Raw genomic sequence first — 20478 nt, forward strand, 5'->3', positions numbered from 1 at the left:
GGCTTCCCTCTCCCACTTCTGGCCTCTCCTGGATCAGATGGACGGGAATTTAAGAAACACAAAGAGAGGAAGCTGATCTAACTCTTGAGACGTAAAAACTCCTTAAGGTTATTTGTAGATTAACATTGATTTCTAGGCAATCATACACAGGGGCCCACTGTAATCGTTTGTACAATTTCTCCCAATGACAGCAGCTTGCGCAACTGCCAGGCAGTCACAGATGGGGTGCAGACGTGGGCACAGCCAACGAGCAGAACTTCCCAGCCCCACAAGGAGCCTCTCTGGCCGCACCCCCATATCTCTTCCCCCTCCCACCGCAGCCTCCAGCGGCCACTAATCTGGTCTCCATTTCTAGAACTTTTTCCTTCCAAAAAAAAAAAAAAAAAAGTCACACACATGCTATTATGCTAGCAGTATGTATTTTTTTTTTTCACTCAACATAGTTCCTAGGAGATTCTTCCAGGTTGTGGCTTGTGTCGGTTGCCTGCTGTCTTTACGGCTGAGGGGGCAGCCCGTGGTGTGGATGCACCAGGCTTTGTTAAGCCTTCACCCATTGTATGACATGTCACAGATACAATGCTGTAAACATACACGTGTCTGGGCATGAGCCTACGTTGCCGTAGCTTTGGAACAAACGCCGTAAGTGCTGGGTTGAACAGTAATCTCAAGTGATCTTGTAAGAAATTGCCAACCTGTTTTCTGTAGTGGCTGTGCCATCAGCCGTATCTGAGTGACGGCAGCGCTTGGTGTTACCACGACTTCCCATTTTCAACATCCTGATTGGTGTGTGGGTACGAGGGCGCATCTCGCTGTGGTCACGTTTCAGGTTTCTTTAACGGCTGCGGAAGTCGGGCTTTTTCTCCTGGGCTCACTTGGCACCTGGGTCTTGTCTTTGATGTGATGTCTTTGTATATGTTGCCCGTGTTCCTCGTTGCGTGGTGTGCTTGCTTTTTTGCTGTTGCATTTTGAAAGTTCTTTATGCTCGACCCGCTGGCGTTCTCTGGGGTAAGTGGCTGCAGATATGTTCTCCTGGTCTACAGCTTGACTTTTTCATTCTCTACACAGGGTCACCAGCTGCTTTTGCTTTTGGTGAAATCGCATTTACCAAGGATGATTCTAGGGTCGCCTCACAAACCCTTGCCTCCTCTTGGATCCCGAAGCTTGCTCTCTCATCTCTTTTCTAAAAATTATCTAGTTTACATTTTACATTCAGGCTTCCGGTTCACTTGGTGTTGATTTTTATAGCAAATGTCAGATCTGATTCAAAGTTTCGTTTTTATTTTTTGCCAGTGGAAATCCAGTGACTCCAGGACTATGTATTAATTTTTTATTGTTATTTATAAATATTGTTTTATTGTTATTTATAAATTTATTTGCAAGGCTGAGTGAGAGCGAGAGCGGCTCAGAGAGAGGAGAGAGTGCTCAGATCCACTGGTTCACTCCCCATATGCCCACAATGGCTGGGATGGGTTGGTCACAGCCAGAAGCTCCTTCTGGGTCTCCCCCTGCACTGGCAGGAACCCCGTCCCTTGAGCCTGGGTCTGTCTGCATTAGCAGGGAGCTGGAGTCAGGCGCAGAGCTGGGGACTGAACCCGTGCACTGCCACGCGGGACGCAGGCACCTGAACCGCGCAGGCCAAACGCCCAGGGCAGGATCGCGGTCACTGGGGTGTCCGTGTCTCGGCTGCTGGGTGGTGACGACCCCCCCCCCCCCCCCGGTGTGTCTGCCTTCCAGATCTGTACATGTACGCCGTCCTCGTGTGCTGTGTGGGCATCCTCAGCGTCCTGCTCTTCACCGTGGTCATCCTCTGCCAATCCGTGTTCAGCAAGAGGAGATCCAGAGGTAAGAAGACACTGGGGTCCCAGAGCACAGGGCAGCCGCCGGGTGGGGGCGGCAGCCGCAGGGCCACGTGCCCGCCCTGCGGCAGGAGGTGAGTTTCCACCAGGCGCTGCTGAAATAAGCTGTGACGTCATGCAGGCTCCCCTCCCTCCACCCAACCTTTCCTGCCTTGGTTTTGGGGGCGCCTTCTGCTCTCGTTCTCACCGGGCTGTGCCATCGCGTGAGCCTGCGCGTGGGTTTGGGCTATGCATCACGGGAGGCTGGATTTGGGGAGCAGGTCCTGGACCCTTCTGAACTGGGGGCTCGGCACCCCCTCCCTTAGAAGGCTCGTGCTGTGACGGCCACCTGTCCCGGCCTTCCCTTCTTCTCCCAGCCTGAGTGTCCATTTTTGTCCCCTTTCCTGTCGATGTCTGTGTCTCCCTTGATTCTGTTCTCGCCTTGAGCCAGCGCTGCTCTTGGGAATTCCAGTGCTCATGATCTCACCTCCCCGTGACTGGATCCCGCCTCCTGCTTCCTCCCGAGTCCCCGTCTCTCCCGGAGCCCTGATTTCCCACGTCCAGCAGCTCCTCAACAGACAAGGATGCTGTCACTCCCAGGGGTGACCGGGCTACGAGCTGGAATCTGCCCAACCCCACAGTTCCAATGGCCGCTCCCCTTCGCTGACCGGCTGCTGCCTGCCCGCTGGGCTGCCCTGGCCTCGTCCAAGACACAGGGGAGGCAGAGTGTGCGTCTCCTCGGATTGATGGGAGGATTCAGGAAAGACGGGAAAAAGAGATATTCAACCCTCTTAGCACATTGGGCCCCCAATAAGGACCCTGCAATGCTGATGACAGGTGGTTATAATTAGCCAGTGTAACAGTCAGTGTTAGCCCAAGGTTGTAAGGCTGAGAAGTGTTGGATTGCGTCCTTGTGGCTTGTGGGGACCCTCAGACAGGGAACCGTGTCAGCGCTCTTTCCGGAGGGGACTGTCCCCGGAAGTGGGGGCGCAGTGGAAGGAACCGGAGACACCCACGGGAAGCTGTCTGATCTCACACCCCAGGGGCCTCGGGCAGGAGGAGTCCCTGGAGCTTCTGAGAGCTGTTGGGACATGGCCCTTCCTGGAGGGACTCGGCCAGTGACAAAACCAGGAGGCAGCTGGGAGGGAGCCGGGAGCCCGCAGTCCTTGGCCTTTCTCCTCCCACTCTGGGTCCACAGCTGCCCGGAAGCCAGAATGCAGGACAGACGAAGGTGCAGAGGCCAGCCCCAGGCACCCCTGCAGTGTAGACAAGGGTGGATCGGGATCAGCGGGGAGCAACTGAGGACCCAGCTCCTTGGCGGGGGCATTCGGGCTGCAGTTCTTCTTTCCGCCAGCCTTGTATGTGTGCGCGCGTGTGTGTGTGCATGTGTGCACCCGTATGTGTGTGAGTGTGTGTGTGCCTGTGTGTGCGGGAGTGTGGCTGTGTGTCTATGTCTGTGTCCCTCCAGTGCTAGCTCTGGGTCAGCTGGCCTCACCAGCAGCGCCTGGCCTTTCCTGCTGGTCTCCACCTGGACTTCGGCTCCGAGCTCCCGCTGCAGGTTGCACAGGTACCGGGCACTGTCGCCTGTCCCCAGAGGCTGCGGTGGAAGGCAGGGACAAGAGCTGGTGATTCACTCTCCTAAGCGCTTGGCTCACAGCAAATGCACAGCAAATGGTGAGCACAGGTTTCTCAGCGCTTTTGCTTTGCTCCCCACTGTGGGCGTCTGGGAGCTGCAGGGTTTCTGAGCGGTCTGTGTTCAGGGCCAGGGCAGAGGTTCTGGTAGGAACAGGTGGCCCGAGGGCAGGCCAGGGAAACAAAGCAAGGCCAGGAAGAACAGGCTGGGTCACACAGGGGCACCCGTGTCCTTCCCCCTAGAACCCTCAGAGAGCCACAGCCAAGGGGCTCCCAGCTGCCGTGTCCCCGCTGGCATGGGCCCCGCTCGCTCAGCTGTTGAGAGGTCCACTGAGCACCTGCTATGGCTCTGGCACCTCACTGTCCGCCTCCCTCCCCGACACAGTCTTGTGATTTGGGGTGACCATAGGCCCTGTGTCTGATGTGATGGAGGGCACAGCTGAGGAACTCGATACAAGTCCCAAGACAGGCAGGCATGGTGGGAGGGAAAGCAGGGAGGCTCGGCTTCTGTTCTAGAAAAATCTCAGCCGCCCGGAGGCTGACCTTGCCACGGCAACTTTCCTCTTCCCATTCCATGGCGGCTGTGGCTGCAATTCTTCCCAGACAGCTCTGCCCAGCTCTCACAGCTCTGGGCAGCTTGGCTTTGGGTTGCTGTAGACTCGGGCTGTGCTCTGGTATCCCTGGTGGGGCAGCTCCTGCAACATGTTGTGCTGGGAGCCAGGCACCTGCAGCCGTGCCATGGACACCAGTGCCAGAGGGCTGGGTGTGGGGTGTGCCTGCGAGTCCCCCTCAGCCAGAGCCGCACGGTCCACACCTTTAGGACCAGCCCACTCACCTGGCCCCTGCTCCGCCCCGGAATGTCTGGGCCAGGCCTGAGAGCCTGGGTCTCCAAGGAGCTCCTGGCGACACCACTGCTGCTGCTGGGAGGTCACCCTTGCAGTGACACGGCCTTAGAGCCGCTCTGCCCAACTCGGAGGCATAGAGTTTGTAAGGATAGACAGAACTGCTGTATTTTGAAGTGAGTCCATAGGTAAGATTTATACATGAGATAAGCCACTTGGACCCACCAAATCAATCTAACACTTTAACAGTTACAGGGGAGATCAAATGCAAGGAACACGTGGGAATTACAGCCCTTGGTGGGATGTCTGAGCTTCAGGGGTCCTTTGTAGCTGACATTTGGAATCAAGGCTAAATGTGTTTGTGTACACACGTGTGTATGCATGTGTGCATGTGTGAGTGTGTGCAGTGTGAGTGTGGGTTATGTGTGTGTGTGGTGTGTGTATATGTATGTGTGTGTGCATGGTGTGTGGTGTGTAGGTGTGTGTGTGGTATGCCTGTGTGTGTGTGCATGATGTGTTTGGAGTGTATGTGGGTGTGGGTGTGGTATGTGCGGGTGTGAGTATGGTGTGTGCCTGTGCATGAGTGTGTGTGGTAGGTATGCTGTGTTTGGTGTGTTTGTATGTGTGTGTGGTATGAGTGTGTGCTTGTGTGTGTGGTGTGTTATGTGTATGTGTGCATGTGTGGTGTGTGTGCAGCGTGTGGTGTGTGTATGGTATGTGTATATGGTGTGCGTGCACACGCATGTGTATGATGTGTGTGGTGTGTTATGTGTATGTGTGCATGTGTGGTGTGTGTGCAGTGTGTGTTTTATGTATGGTATGTGTATATGGTGTGCGTGCACACTCATGTGTATGATGTGTGTGGTGTGTTATGTGTATGTGTATTTGTGTGTGTGTGCAGTGTTTGGTGTGTGTATGGTATGTGTATATGGTGTGTGTGCACACGCATGTGTATGGTGTGTGGTGTGTTATGTGTATGTGTGCATGTGTGGTGTGTGTGCATGCGTGTTCATGGCGTGTAGTGTATGTGGGTGTGTTTGCGTGTGTGTGTGTGGAGACAAGTGCATAGGACCGGGTCAAGTGCAGACTAAGGCGGTTATGCCTAAAACCCAGGAGTGTCGCTGCTTGTGCGGCTGGGGACAGTAAAACCCCAACTGCTGGTGAGGCTTCAGATGGAAACACCCACTCCTGCCCTGGTCTTAGACCCTTGAGCGGCAGTGTTAAAAAGGAGCAAAGGTTAACCTTACGTCTATATGGCAGGTGGACGTAGCCTTCCGCAAACAGCATATCATCTGCTCTACCTGGCTCCCAGGGGATCCTTCACATTCCTGGGGGATAAATCTTTATTTGCGGACTCGACTGTCCATCGCTGGGCATTGCCATTGGATGTCCCATGCCTGCCACAGGCTGGCTATTGTCCCTAGGCCAAGGGATAATCAGAAATGTCCCCTGAGGATTCCCAGCTGCCCCAGCGGTGGGACCATCCCCACGGAAGAGCTCCGCCTTTGAGCTGACTAACCCCTGACACGCTCTGTCTGCTGAGCTAGAGGACGCAAGCCTGGGCCAGGCCAAGCAGAGGGACGCTGGGCCTGCGTGCGCCTGCTGCTGTCCCCACGCTCTCTCTGGGTGTGGGTCATTTCACAGAGCCACTGTGTGCTGGTGGAGGAAGCAGAGCCTGCCTCAGTGCTGGGCACGCCCATCCCGACAGGAACCAGCCCTGTGCCTCCCAAGCCCTGCCACACTGCAGCAGGGGTGGGGGTGGGGGGTGTGCCCCGGCTCCTTTACCGCGTGCAGGCCGGCAGCCTGGGGCTCCGAACGGCGCCGTCCAGAATCAGGCCGGGAAGCCTCCCGTCGCCAACGAGGTCTGGGGTGCAGCCCTCTGCCCGCTGACACAGTGCAGTAACAGAGATGTTGTCCCGGACGAAGGAGGAGCTGATAAAGACAAGGGGACTTCAAAGCACTCGAGGACAACATGAGATTAAAAGATCATTTGGGTGCAGGAAAATTGAACTCTGTGCATGGTTTCTTCGTCAGCTGCATTTTCTTTTTAGTTCTTTAAGACTCCCATCTGGCCTAGTTTTCAGCTGGTCAAAGACCTCTGTCCTGGTTCTGAAGCTGTGAGTCAGCATCGGTGCCTTTCCTGGGTTTATGTTGGCTCTCCGGGGGGGGGGGGGGGGGGGGAGGGGAGAGAGAGAGGGGAAGGGAGGGATCGTTTGCTAATCCCCAGATGATCCAGGTATCTATGGCTGCATGACAAATCACCCCAAAAGGAGTGGCTGTCAGCATTTCTTTGCTCAAGATCCCACAGTCTGGGCTGGGCTGGGCTGGATGGTCTTTTGGGGTCATCCATGTGGCTTCCGTCCCCCAGAGTTGCCAGGAACCGAGGCTCCAGGGTGGTGCCACTCAGCCCTGGAGATGGACTGGACAGCAGAGACAGTGACATCCCTCTCTCCCTGTGGGCCACCAACAACATAGCCAGGCCTTGCTCCTTGGTGGCTCCACAGCTGGACATTGGCACAGGGTCGTTCCTACATCCTACTGGCTAAGGCACGTTGGGAATTTGTGGTCATACTCCAAGAAAGCTTCATTGTCGTGTTTCCCCATTGCCAGCCCCAATGGGGAGCCAGAGAGGTCCCCAGATTGAAGAATGAGGGGCACAGCCCGAGCACCCCAGGTGGCTGGGATAAGTCAAGCATTTGTACCCAAGCCACTCGTGTCCATATCACCCAGAAATTGCACTGCCAAAAACCGACCACCCTGGGGTGGGCCTTTGGTGCATCAGTTAGCTTCTGCTGGGGACCCCAGCATCCCATGTTAGAATGCTCCTGTTCCCCTCCCAATTCCAGCTCCCTGCTGATGTGCACCCTGGGAGGCAGCAGGTGATGGCTCAAGTACTCGGGTCCTTGACACCCACACGGGAGACCTGCGTGGGGTTCCCGGGTCCTGGCCCAGCCCCAGCGGCTTGCAGGCATTTGGGGGAGTGAACCAAATGATGAGCAGTTTCTCTCCCCCTCCCCTCTTCCACCTGTCAAATTAAATAATGAATATATAAATATATAAATACTGACACTCTTCTAACTCATATATAGTGTATTCTTGCATTCAGCATGCTACACTATAACAAACTTATGTCATCTTGATTAAAACCAGCAATGCAAATAAAGCATTGAAAACAGTGCATGGTGGGAAGAGGGCAGGGCCTTCCATGGGACCTCATCCCCCCCCCCCCCCAGGATGGTTTCAAGTTTTCCTGTGCAGATGCGTGCCTGTTGGGCCTCTCGCATCCTGGACACATGGTGGGGAACTGGCCCTGCCCTGCCCTTCCGCTCACCCTCGCCGCACAGTGGGGCTGAGCCCAGTGCCTGCTGTCCAGCGGCATAGCACATCTGTCTGGAAAGCAGAGATCAGAGGAGCAGCCCTGCTCCTCGAGATGAACAGAGCCCATCCGGGAAGCCAGCCAGCCACAGGCCAGCCCCTCCCATTCCCAGGGTTCCTGCGGTTCCGTGTTTGCACGAGCCGGAGTTAATTGCACCCATGTGTGGCTGGCTGGGCTCAACTTGGTCTCTGTGTCCCTGCTCTGTGTTGGGACCAGCAGTGCCTGGAACCCTGTCCCAGGCTCTCATAGCCCTGAGTCACCCTGGAAACACCCACAGTTGGTGGCTCAGGGCTGAGCACAGCGCTGTCCTAGGGGTTCCTCAATCTGGTTTCGACAGCCTTGGCTCCAGCACTCCTCCCCTGCCCCCAGCCTCTGTATCTGAGCTTTGAAATGACAGTCTGTTGAAAAGGGTATTTATATTTATTTGAAAGGCAGAGTGACAGGCAGAGACTTTTCATCCTCTGATTCACTCCCCGAAATGTGGACAATAGCCAGATGTGAGCCATGCCTAAAAGAGGAGCCAGGACTCCATCTGAGTCTTCGCATGGGGGTGGCAGGGGCCAAATACTGGGGGCATCATCTGTGTTGTGGTGGTGCAGCAGGGTAAGCCACTGCCCATGATGCCAGCATCCCATACAGGAGCTGGTTCAAGTCCTGGCTGCTCCACTTCAGATCCAGCTCCCTGCTAACGCGGCGGGGGAAAGCAACGGAAGGTGCTCTCTATGTCTGGGACCCTGCCACCCACGTGGGAGACACTGATGAGGCCCAGCCTCAGCCATGGCAACCATTTGGGGGGGAGTGAATCAGCAGATAGAAGACCTCTCTCTCTCCCTTCCTCTCTGTAACTCTGTCTTTCAAATAAATAAATAAATAAATAAATAAATCTTGTTTTAAAAGATTGTAAGAGAGATACCTGCCATCCCTTTTCTTGCACTATGGCTTGGATGTGTGGCACGAGTTGACACTTCCAGCACCTGCTTTTGTGGACTTGTCACATTTCAAGAGCTTGGGGGTGACCAGGAGCTCTCCAGACCGTAGGAGACATGACATACACCTGCGCCTGCTGGGGCTCTTTGTTGAGTGAATGAGGCTACCAACTGGCTCTCTGTGCCAAAAGAGACCTTGGTTCTCCTGCTCAGCCTCCCACCTGGGCACTGCGAGGAGTGGATCCCGCCTGGTAACTGCCCAGGCCTGGAGAGGTTGTCCAGGCTGGACTGCTTCCTCGGACCTGGCGTGGGGGAGCACAGGGCTGTGTTTAGGAAGGGGTGCAGGGCCTCTGTCCCTGCTGGGGCCATAGGAGGCAGGAGAGCAGTGACTCGTCCGCTCTGCAGGAAGCACACAGACCCAGTGCCGGTGCGACCGCAGTCCTCACCAGGACGGCAGCTGGCTTAGCAAATAGAGCAGCAGCATCCCCAGGTCCTACCAGGAAGCCGTGCAAGGTATGGGGTTCAGAGAGGTGCAGGGGAATAGGGGTGGGCGGGGTGGCAGCAAGGTCAGTCACTCCCTGGGGGTCCTGACACAGCCCCAGTCCCTCTTCGCCAGTGGGGTGAACGCACGCATCAGGCTGAGACATCAGGATGTCTGTGAGTGCGGGCAGCCGCTTCGTCCTCTGTCCCCGGCACGGCACTGCCTGCCCTCATCCAGCCTTCTTAGCCTCCCTGCTCCACTGCCCTGGGCGCCCCTGGCATCCCTTCTGTCCATTTTATTTCTGCTTCCCTCCCTGCCCCGGGCTGCACTTTTCCCAAGCATAGGTCAGCTCATGCCATTGTCTTGGGTTCGTGCCAGCTCTGCCTTGTGAGCCTCAGTTTCCCCATCTGCAGGGACCCTGACTCCAGTGTTGCTGAAAGTGGTGCCGGGTCACTGCCAGAGAGCCCTGGGGTCCCCAGCGTGGCTGCTCCCAGGGTGAGGTGCTCCGATTGCCATAGCAAGGCAGCATAACAACAGAGACTCCAAGTGCAAGATCAAGGTGCCTGCAGGGCTGGTTTCTCTTAAGGATTCTCTCCTCCCTGTGTCCCCACCACAGTCGCCCCTCTGTGTGTGTGTGTGTGTCTGTGTCCTGATCTCCTGTTCTTGCAAGGACACCGTTCACCTTGGATTAGGGCTGCCCACATGGCCTCGTATTGCGTCTTTAAAGGCGCTTTATCCCAATGCAGCCACATCCTGAGGTGCTGGGGGCTGGGGGCTGGACACGGGGATTTGGGAGAGGGCACAGTTTGCGAAGCAGGAGTGGTGATGAGGTCGTTGTGGAGATAGGAGTGCCATGTTCTGCAGGTCCTCAAACATCTGGGCCCGCACACCTCTAAAGTCAAAACTGCATTGTTCAGCCGGCGCCGTGGCTTAACAGGCTAATCCTCCGCCTAGCGGCGCCGGCACACCGGGTTCTAGTCCCGGTTGGGGCGCCGGATTCTATCCCGGTTGCCCCTCTTCCAGGCTAGCTCTCTGCTATGGCCCGGGAAGCCAGTGGAGGATGGCCCAAGTCCTTGGGCCCTGCACCTGCATGGGAGACCAGGAGAAGCACCTGGCTCCTGGCTTCGGATCAGTGAGATGCGCCGGCCACAGCGGCCATTGGAGGGTGAACCAACAGCAAAAAGGAAGACCTTTCTCTCTGTCTCTCTCTCTCTCACTATCCACTCTGCCTGTCAAAAAAACACAAAAAACAAAAAACTGCATTGTTGACTGTTTACTGGTTGGCAACTAAACTTTTCCAATCCAAATGTCAGTTGTTGCAAAGAATGTAGTTTCTGGAGTATTATACTTTGAGATCTTAAAATGAAATGGTAACTTCGGTCTCCCTTTTACCTCTAAGGGTCTTGGACTTAATTACTGTGCCCAGTGGTTTAAAGATTTCCTGAGTGGGGCCAGTGCTGGGTGCAGTGGGTTAAGCTGCCGTCTACAAGGCCAGCGTCCCATATGGGAGCCCTGATTTGAGCCACAGCCACTTTGCTTTTGATTTGGCTTCCCGCTGGTGCACCTGGGAAAGCAGTGGAAGATGACCTGGGTGCTTTGGCTACTGCCACCCACGGGGGAGGCCTGGATGGAGTTGTGGGCTCCCAGCTTTGGCTTGGACCAGACCCAGCTCTTGCAGCCATTTGGGAAGTGAACCAGAGGATGGAAGATCTCTCTCTCTCTCTCTCTGTCACTTTGCATTTCAAATAAATGAAGAAATAAATCTTTAAAAAAATAAAGACTTGTAAGAGACAAAATCAAAGACCTTCAAACAAACTTTAGCTGTTAGAAATCTTATATTGGTCTGTTTTCTCTGTGAACTTTTATCTTTAATTCACAGTTATCACACTTTAATATATTTTGAAAGTATGTTATTGATTATTCTATTACACTCATCTGTAAAATAACAAATACATAGAAATTTAAATTAATAACTTTTTCATTACTGTATTCCATGAATCTCTAGGTGTTAAAATATTTTTTGAGATTGAGTTATCAATATTGCACAATTAGTGCTATTTTGAAAATTAGTATAAAATTAATCAAAATGAAATCATGATATCAATGCAGATAAATAATTAATCATTGTGAGTACAATGTTATTGACATGCTCTTCCCTTGAAATGGATTTTTGTTTTTACTTCAGGTACCTCGGTATGAATTGGCTTGGGGAGAGAATTCACCATCCATTCTATTCCTGTTTTGTTAATAGATGTCAGCCCCGAAGTACCTCCTTCAATATAGAAAAGTTTTCATATGCCGGTCTAGTCTGTAACCCGCCTCTGAGTTGTATGTCAAAGGCACGTAGGGATCCGTGGTCAGAAATGGTTTTTACTTGCTCTGCTAGCTAGGATGGGTTACGTCATTATCCAGTCCTCATTTAATGTGACATGCAGGAGGTCCGGCTGTGCAGCCATGGGTCATTCCCCTTCTCGCCCCAACAGCAGTGACCCACCCATGTCACTTCCTGTTTGATGTCCCAGCGGCACTCCCCTGCCCCGCCCCTGCCATGGCTGTGTCTCCATAGTGCAAAGCACAGAGAGAGGTCTGCCTCGATTTTGTGAATGGAAAAGGGTGATGTGAATAGTGGGGAGGGGAAGGAAGACAGCCACAGCCACGGGCATGTTCCAAGAGAATGGAATCTGGGGAAAGAACACACGAGGAAGAGGACCTAGAACCATTGCTAAGTTCTGAACTGATGTGACAGAGCAAGTGGTGGTAACTCAAATCAGAGCAGAGAGGAGGAGAGAGGGCGAGAGACTGGGGTCCCACAATCTGCTGTTGAGGGTACAATGCCAGTGACCCAAGAACCTCCAGCTGGGCCCTATGTCTTAAAGATCCACAGCACCCCCTCCCCAGTAGCACCACCTGGGAATCTCACCTTCACACACAGAACTCTGGGAGACACCCAAACTCACATCCAAACCATAGCATCCTTCTTCCTGCAGAACGAGGTCTTGTTCTAAGACTGTTTCCCCAAGGGCCTCTCTCGGGTCTGGGAATAGCTTTAACCAGAAAATGCGAACCCATTTTACAGTGAGCATCCTCTAAGTAGGGATGGGTTGTTGTCATGTGATCTTGAGAGGTTTTTTTTTGTTTTGTTTTGTTTTGTTTTTGTTTTTGTTTTGTGGACAGTGAGAGAGACAGAGAGAAAAGTCTTCCGTTTTGCCATTGGTTCACCCTCCAATGGCCGCTGTGGCCGGCGCATCTCACTGATCCGAAGCCAGGAGCCAGGTGCTTCTCCTGGTCTCCCATGCAGGTGCAGGGCCCAAGGACTTGGGCCATCCTCCACTGCCTTCCCGGGCCATAGCAGAGAGCTGGCCTGGAAGAGGAGCAACCGGGACAGAACCCAGTGCCCCGACTGGGACTAGAATCCGGTGTGCTGGTGCCGCTAGGCAGAGGATTAGCCTGTTGAGCCACAGCGCCGGCCGAGAGGGTTTTTTTTTTTTTATAAACTAAAACCAAGCTCCTGGTCAGGGAACTCAGCGATTGCAGGATCCTACACAGCAGAACCCAACTTAACTTGCCTTGGATCAAAATGAGTATCTTGGGCTTTGGAACTGGGAGGCCTGGGGTTTATGGCTTCCTGCCTGCCTGGATTCAGGGAGGAAGCAGTAGCAGGTCCCGGTGGTGTCTGAGTGATGGCTGACCTGGCCTCCCTCCTCCATCAGAAAGAGAACCCTGATGCAGGCCCTCGAATTGGGAGAACAGCACCAGCACCCACCCTCATGCGGGTCCTTGCGTTTCTTGGTAAATTCCTGCAGCATCTTGGATCTCAAGTGGCATCGATTAACCATCTTCTATTCTCTTTCTTTTTGCAGTGAGACATTATTTGGTGAAATGCCCTCAGAACAGGTACGAATGTCTTCTTCATTATTTTCTTTTGAGATTATGAAGAAATTGAGTAAATTCATGTTTTCACCTGAGGGCTGCATATTCGGCCATGCATCAGCCTTTTAAATGTGTGTTCTGCATGCATTTGCATAACTAACAGAGGAACGTGGCTGACCCTCAAGTACGCACTAAGTGGAGGAAGCCAGGGGTAAAAGACATTATTGTAGTGTATGCCTGCATTGTTATGAAATGCCAAGGGAAGGGAAATTGGCAGACTTGAGAGGAGACCAGTATTTGCTTAGGCCTGATGGAGGAAGTGGGGATTACATGGGCTGGAGGCAAGGTTTTGCGGATGATAGACATTTCTAACCTTGGAGTGACGGTCGCACGACTTTGTAGACACACCGAGAACTGTTGAATCATGCATGTGTGATGGGTGCATTCTGTGGTGTCACTCGGGCCTCAGTAGCGCTCCTGAGTGCTCCCATGTCCTCGTAAGGTCCCAGGCACTTGGGCGTTCTGGCCTTGGGAGCAGGTGATGCTGGGGTGATGACTGGGCCCCCGCTTTCTTCCTCCCTAGGCCTTCCGTAACAATTCCCGCGTGCTCAGCTGGTGCTGGAGGTACAGCAAGGAGTGGCGGTGGGCACCAGTGTTTGGCCTCCTGGCACCTGGCCTACCTGAGGCTTAGGGGATAACCTGTTCAAATAGTGCTGCCCCTGCTTCTCACCAGCTATGCGGGGTGCTGTCAGTGAGGGTAGCGAGGTGCCGCCGTTGCAGCTCTTCCCAGGGCAGGCTCCCATTGGGCAACCCATAGATTTGCATCTGAGAACCCTGTCTGTTCTACCCTGCCGGGGTGAGGCTTCAACGCCCTCTAAGCCAGGCAGTAAGCACTGAGCCAACTTTGCTCCAGGTCCTGCTGCCCTGCTGTCAGCCTGCCCTGTGTCCCTGAGTCTCTGGGGTCTCAAGCTATAATCCAGACAGTGTCCTTCTCCTCTGGCCTCTGGCCACTTCCCTTGGCAGGAAGCACAGGGCCAGGCAAAAGGCCAGGGACAGAAACCCTCAGGCAGGGGAGGGACCCTCAGCAGGCGGCCACGTGCTAGCGCTGAGGCCGCGGTCACTGAGACAGGGCAGGGTCTGGAAGCTCCAGGGGCCTGTGTGACCCGCTGAGAGAAGTTCAAGCAGAAGGCACACAAAGCTCATCTCTACTGTGTGTTATCCCGAACGTCGGACGTTCTGTCTTCTGGGAGGGGTGGCTGTGACCCTCAGGGCTGGGAGACTGCTTCCGTTCCCATGGCTGAGAGTTCTGGGGACGCAGATGTCCCTGGGCAGGGAGCGAGGCCCCGAATGTCTGCAAGATTTGAAATGTGCCCACCCCAGGCAGCACAGCCCTGGGTGGGGCTCAGCTGGGTACATGTGAGACTGCTCCCCTAGGTCCCAGAAAATCAGATTTAAAATGAAATCCCACCCAACGCGTGGAGCTGTGACACTGTCTCAGTAGATCCAGGAGCAGGACGAGTTGACCAGAGGAAAGATGGTGGGGGCGGGGCATGCATGGGAAAGGCAGGCCCCAGGCAGTCCATCTCCTGGCTGTGAGACCACGCAGCGCTCGCACAGGGGAGAAGTTAGAGTGGACGCGCTCTGACCTTGCCCCTAGCAGCGGCAGCTGCTGCACTTGGCCGTGCTGTTCATTTCCTGGTGCTCAGACTCTGTGTTGGGATAATCACAGGCGCGGTTTATGCTGTGGTGTGTGAGCTTGGTGTTAGCATCATCAGGTCTTTTCGGAACATTTAAAAAGGTACCTTGCGGGTGAGAGTGCGGGATGGAGTGAGTGAGTGATTTGTTCAGGATCTCAGAGCCAAGGTGCGGATGTGATTTCAAAGGCAACCTCCAGGAGTATGCTGCCAGCTCAGAGCTGCGACTGCTGGCTTCGTTTTTCTAAAAATCGACCAGCAGCAGTGTTTGAAACATTCACTGCTTGTATGAAAGCCGAGCTCTGGGGCCGGACTATATGGATTCAAATTCGGGCTCTAGCACTGACGGCTGTGTGTCCTTGACCAGTTTTTTCAACCTCTGCGAAATGAAACAGTGCTAGACCTCGCACGTGGCCTTGTTGGGGAGATCAGTGAGTTAGTCCGTGCAGAATGCGCCCTGCAAGAAGTGAGCTCCATGCACAAGTTTCTACTGTTATTCTGCCAGGACTCATACGCTAACTCTTTTCTACTGGACAGTGGTGCAGGCCGTAGAGCAAGGGTGAAATAACACACGGCCCATGGCCTTGGGGTCCCTGTCTAGTGGGAGACCCAGAGAGAAGTCCACCCGTGGCCGTTCCCAAGCTGTGGATGTCCACACAGCTGGCGCTGGCTCCCCTAATGCTCCCCTAATGCCAAGACAGGGCTCTGTGGGTGGAAAGGGAAGCTCCTTGGAGGTGATGGGTGAAGGAGCAGTCAGGATTCCAGGGCTGGGGGGTGGGGTGGGCAGGGGATGGGCGGAGGTGGGGGGACATAGCAGATTGGGTGAAAGGCCTGGGGGCTGGAGGAACTTGGTCCGTGGGGTGAGAGGCCCTGCAGGTGCAGCAGGAGGGCCAGACAGGGCCTGAGCCACACCGAGGGTGGCACTCATTCTGTTGATAGCAGCAGCCAGCCTTCACATTATTAACGGCCACATCCTGAGCGCAGGGCTAAGTGTGGAACGCAACCCGTTGTCTTCAGCTCAACTGGTGGGGAACGCTGCCTTGCCAAGCTCCCAAATCATCAAGGATTCAGAGAGGAGACTCCATACTAATAATGATGACGGGAGTCACCCGACAGGTGACACTCACTAAGCACAATTCTGCCTGCTTGGCCTGTGGCACTCACTTAATGGGAGGAGTCACTTCAGGAGAGTCACTGAGAGGGGTGGCACCACCCGTCCATCCTGCAAGTGGAGTTAAGCGGCCTCTCGCGTGTGGCGTCATTATTGCCTTGTGTCTTGTAGCCGCAGGCGGCGCCCTGGAGCAGGTGCGAAAAGCTTAGTGTGGGATGCTGGGAAATTTGCCCTGTTTGCCTAAGTCCTTGGCCTTTGTCAGTGGCCATTGACCTTGGAGGAGGAAGACTACCTGTTACTGTTACTATTCTTTATCAGAATTTTAAAGTGACAGTGACTTGCCACCTTGGGTATAGAGAGTGGCATTCTTCCTTATGGATGCTGGTTCGAGGGTTGTGGGGTGACAAGAGTACCGAGTGGCTTGGAGAGGACTTGATGGATGTCCTCCTTTGTCACACTGAGATGTGCAGGCAGGGAGAAAGACAGGGCACAGACGTGACTGGGTGTGGACTGGGTCGACCAAAGTGACACGGTTGAATGACTATGGAACAAGAAGGGCAGGGAAGGGCCTGGAAGGGTTCCAGGGGACCAGAGCCAGCCCGGCTTCCTAGTGCCAGCTGCTGAGGGCTTTTTCTGGACCAGTCTGACAAAAGCCTTTGCCGTCCTCTGCTGCCCCAGTTCAGGGCACGATGAAAGTCTTTGGGGCAGGCAGCAGGCGGCTTGGAGAGCCGGGAGTGGAGGAAGAACGACTTCTATTCCCACGGGAGTGCGCGACTGCACAGGGCTGTGTCGGCCACAGGTGCAGGCACCAGGGCTGCCCAGGACCACAGGAAACATCCGGTGTCCAGTGCATGGTTGATGCACGGTCAGCCGTAGCCAGCGTGTCCCAGGAAGAGGCTGCCGTCGCAACAGCCGAGGGGCGTCAGGGGAAGGGTGAGGCTGGCCCTGAGTGTGGTTCGACCCCACATTTAGTTGTGGAACAGTATTTTGTGGCAGGCTGTCGGGGCCTGGTTGTGATGACAGTGGTGTTCCTAGGTGGCATCAGCTCTGTGTAGGTGCCGCTGCTTCCTGCCTCCTTCTGCTTCCACATGCTGCCGGCTCTGAAGTGGAGACACAGAACTCCCGCGCTGGCCAGCACAGCGCTCCGTCCAGGCTGTGTCCCGGAGCATGCTCCCCCTCCTCTGCCTGCTGTCAGCCAGGATGGGCCACAGCTCCAGGCCCCAAGACCCCAGCATTTGGAGTGGTTCCCGCCCTGCTCCCACCAGGGCAGGGGTTGGAGCAGCTGTGCAGGGGGATGTCCCTGTCACCGTCCGGGGCCTTCTCTGTAGGCAGTTGGCTTGCGCTCACAGCAGCCATTGTGAATCGAGTTGGGCTCACCTCCTTCCTGCCCCAGTTTTCTTTTTTCTCTGTTTATTCACATTGGGCCCAGAGTCCTGGCTTCAAGTCCAAGGAGGCAGGCTGACCTGGATCCAGTCCCATGTCTCTATCCATCCAGCTGGTGACCTTGGGGAGAACCTTGACCTCTGGGAGGTCTTCGTTTCTTCTCTGGGAAGGGCAGAGGTGATTGACACCCATCGCTTCCCACAGAGCCTTGCACAAGACACACACAGACGTAGCTGTTGCTGTTGATAACTTTGCTTTCTGCAGAACACAGGGGCCAAGAATTTGTTGAGAGTTGTGCAAGATCCAGGTTGCTTGCTTGGCCCGGTGGCCTGGGGCGGCTGTCCTGGGTGCAGCCTCTCCACGGTGCTCACTGCCTGCCTGGTCTGCCCACCCTGGTAGCTGCGGAATGACCTCCAGGGGAGGACATACCCTACAAGTGCGTGGGCAGAACTGAAACACGGGGCACCATGAGAGTCCCACGCAGCAGCCTCAAACTCCATGAAATGTCCACACAGTATGCACCTGTTGCAGCCCAAGCTCAGTTGCTATTTAGCCATCCCGTGCCCTAATTTGGTGTCTCATTGGAGCCTCATACTAGCCATGTGACATAGACAGCAAGAGTGGGTCTCCCACTTGATACAGTGGAGGGCAGAGGCCAAGCAACCTGTTCAGGGTCCCTTCCACCGCGAGTCAGAGCGCGGGTCTTCTTCCTTGTCCACTCACTCCATTCAGCTGCACTTCTGGGAGGCAGCCGGGCCGGAGCCTCGTAGCTCTCACCAGAGCCCAGCACGCGCTGCCTCCTGCCGCGCCCTCGTTGGAGCCAGAAAAACAGCGCGGCTCGCCACAACTAGAGCTTGCCCCAGCCCACACAGTTCTGTCATTCAGAGAGAGTTTCCGGGCCTTGCTTTCCATCTTTCCTGATTTGTCAGCACCAGCAACACTCACTCTTGTGTCAGAGACAGAACGCAACCCCAAAGCGTAGAGTGACTTCGCTCCTGAGTTAATCATAGGTGAGCTTTCTGAGCCTACTGTTCCTTCCAGCCCTGCTGGCTCAGTGGGAGAAGCAGGATTCAGTGGGGGAGGGGAGGCATTTCCATCATATGTCACGGCGGTGACTCATTGTCTAATGAGGACTCATTGTTGAACCATGAATTAGGACTAAATTTAGTTGAGTGCAGTTTTGCTGTTTTGCAGGGAAATGGTGATGACAGCGCGGATCTTTTCTGCTTAATGAAAGCCTTGACCTTGGTGGCAGAAGTTCATATACATGATATTCCAGAAACATCTACTTTATATCAAAGAGCTAAAGCATTCAGTCCAAGAGCTGAGACAAGAAAGTAGAAATGGGATTGGGGGCCAGCGCCATGGCTCACTAGACTAATTCTCCACCTGTGGTGCCGGCACCCGGGATTCTAGTCCTGGTTGGGGCGCCGGATTCTGTCCCAGTTGCTCCTCTTCCAGGCCAGCTCTCTACTGTGGCCTGGGAGTGCAGTGGAGGATGGCCCAAGTGCTTGGGCCCTGCACTTGGGGGGGGTGAACCAACGGAGGGAAGGCCTTTATCTCTGTCTCTCTCCCTCTAACTCTGCCTGTCCAAATAAATAAATAAATAAATGGGATTGGGGTCCACAGTGAATAGGGTGCAGTTAGGCAGGCTGTCCAAGTTCAAGGACGACAGAAGGAAGGATAAATGTTGACAGATGGCCACAGAGCACCTAAGGCGCTGCTTGGGGCACCCACAGCCCATGTCAGAGGACCCGGGTTTGATTCCCGGCTCCGCTCCTGACTCCCACTTCCTGTTCATACAGACCCTGGGAGGCAGTGGTGTTGGCTCAAGTACCTGGATTTCTGCCACCTACCTACCTGGGAGACTTGGATGGAGCTCCTGGTTCCTGGCTTCAGCCCCAGGCCAGGGGTCATTACAAGCATTTGGGAGTATGAACTTGTAGATGGGAACTTTCTCTCTCTCTCTCTCTTTCTCTCCCTCTCTCTGCCTCACAAATAAATAAGACAAAGTAACCAACAAAACAACTAAAACATGATAAAAAAAAAAAAAGATTGCAGTAAAAACAAAGCAAAATTGTACATTTAACAAAAAGCCAGAATTCAAAGGGAACTGGAAGCAGTGTTCGCAGCGAGTATGTCAAAATGCTGTAAAAGCCGCATGTGGGTCTCTGAGAGTAACTTCCGGTCCTAAATAAGGGATAGTGGATGATGTCATCAGCGAAGAAACTCACGAGACAGACACAGGGCCTGCTGGCCCTCGGCAGCAACCTGAGAAACGCTAGTGGAAAGGTGATTGCATTTGTTTTTGTGGTTCTTAACCAGATTGCTTTGTAAACCAGTGAGCGTGGTGTTGAAGAGGTGACGTCAGAGCGATGGCTCGTTCATTGGTTGGAGGGCTGCGCAGTAGCAGCCATCCTGACGGTGGGAATTAAATTGCCTTCAAAATAGCTCTCCTCTGTGAAGTGATCACCCCAGCTCCAAGAATCCAGCTGAGGGGCAGTGTTTAGTCTAGAGGGTAAGATGCCTGTGTCTCGTAGTGGAGGACCCGAGTTCGAGTCCCGGCTCCTCTCCTGGCTCCAGCCCTGATGCAGCAGGTGGTAGTTACGGCTCAAGGAGTCCCTGCCAGCCATGCGGGAGACCCAGACTGAGTTCTGGGAAAGCAGCAGAGGATGGCCCAAGTTCCTGGGCCCTACAACCCATGTAGGAGATCTGGAAGAAGCTCCTGGCTTCAGCCTGGCCCTGTCTTGGCCATTGTAGCCAAGTGAACCAGCAGACAGAAGATCTCAGTCTCTCTCTCTTTCTCTCTTTTCTCTGTAACTCTGCCTTTCAGATAAATAAAATACATATTTTTTTTAAGAGTGAAGCTCAGGGGAAACTCTGGACTTGGGGAGATAATGATGTACCCCCGTGTGGAAATGTGGATTCCAGGGTAGACTGTGCTTGTGAGGGGTTTGGGAAGTTTCTTCTATTTTAAAGATTTTATTTATTTATTCGAGAGGTAGAGTTACAGACAGGGAGAGGGAGAGACAGAGAGAAAGGCCTTCCACCCACTGGTTCTCTCCCCAGCTGGTTGCAACGTGCGAAGCTGTGTCGATCCAAAGCCAGGAGCCAGGAGCTTCTTCTGGGTCTCCCATGCGGGTGCTGAGGCCCAAAGCCTTGGGCCATCTTCTACTGCTTTCCCAGGCCACAGCGGAGAGCTGGATAGGAAGTGGAACAGCCGAGACTCAAACTGTTCCCGGTATGGGATGCTGGCACTGCAGGTGGAGACTTAACCTACTGCGTCACAGCGCCAGCCCCAGGAACTCTCTCTACTTCTGTTCGATTA

At 54.3% G+C, this 20478-nt stretch overlaps 1 protein-coding gene across 2 annotated transcripts in view; it reads left to right on the plus strand.

Moving 5' to 3' along the window:
• Positions 1 to 20478, plus strand: part of VSTM4 (V-set and transmembrane domain containing 4) — a 94920-nt gene that overhangs the window by 38965 nt on the left and 35477 nt on the right. For both annotated transcript variants that reach the window (XM_062214362.1, XM_062214363.1), the window contains exons 4-5: positions 1735 to 1842; positions 12953 to 12986. In XM_062214362.1, coding sequence (XP_062070346.1) covers positions 1735 to 1842; positions 12953 to 12986 — 142 coding nt within the window. The remainder of the gene's footprint in view (positions 1 to 1734; positions 1843 to 12952; positions 12987 to 20478) is intronic.

The sequence above is a fragment of the Lepus europaeus genome, chromosome 17 (assembly GCF_033115175.1).
Source record: "Lepus europaeus isolate LE1 chromosome 17, mLepTim1.pri, whole genome shotgun sequence".
Lineage (NCBI taxonomy): Eukaryota > Metazoa > Chordata > Mammalia > Lagomorpha > Leporidae > Lepus > Lepus europaeus.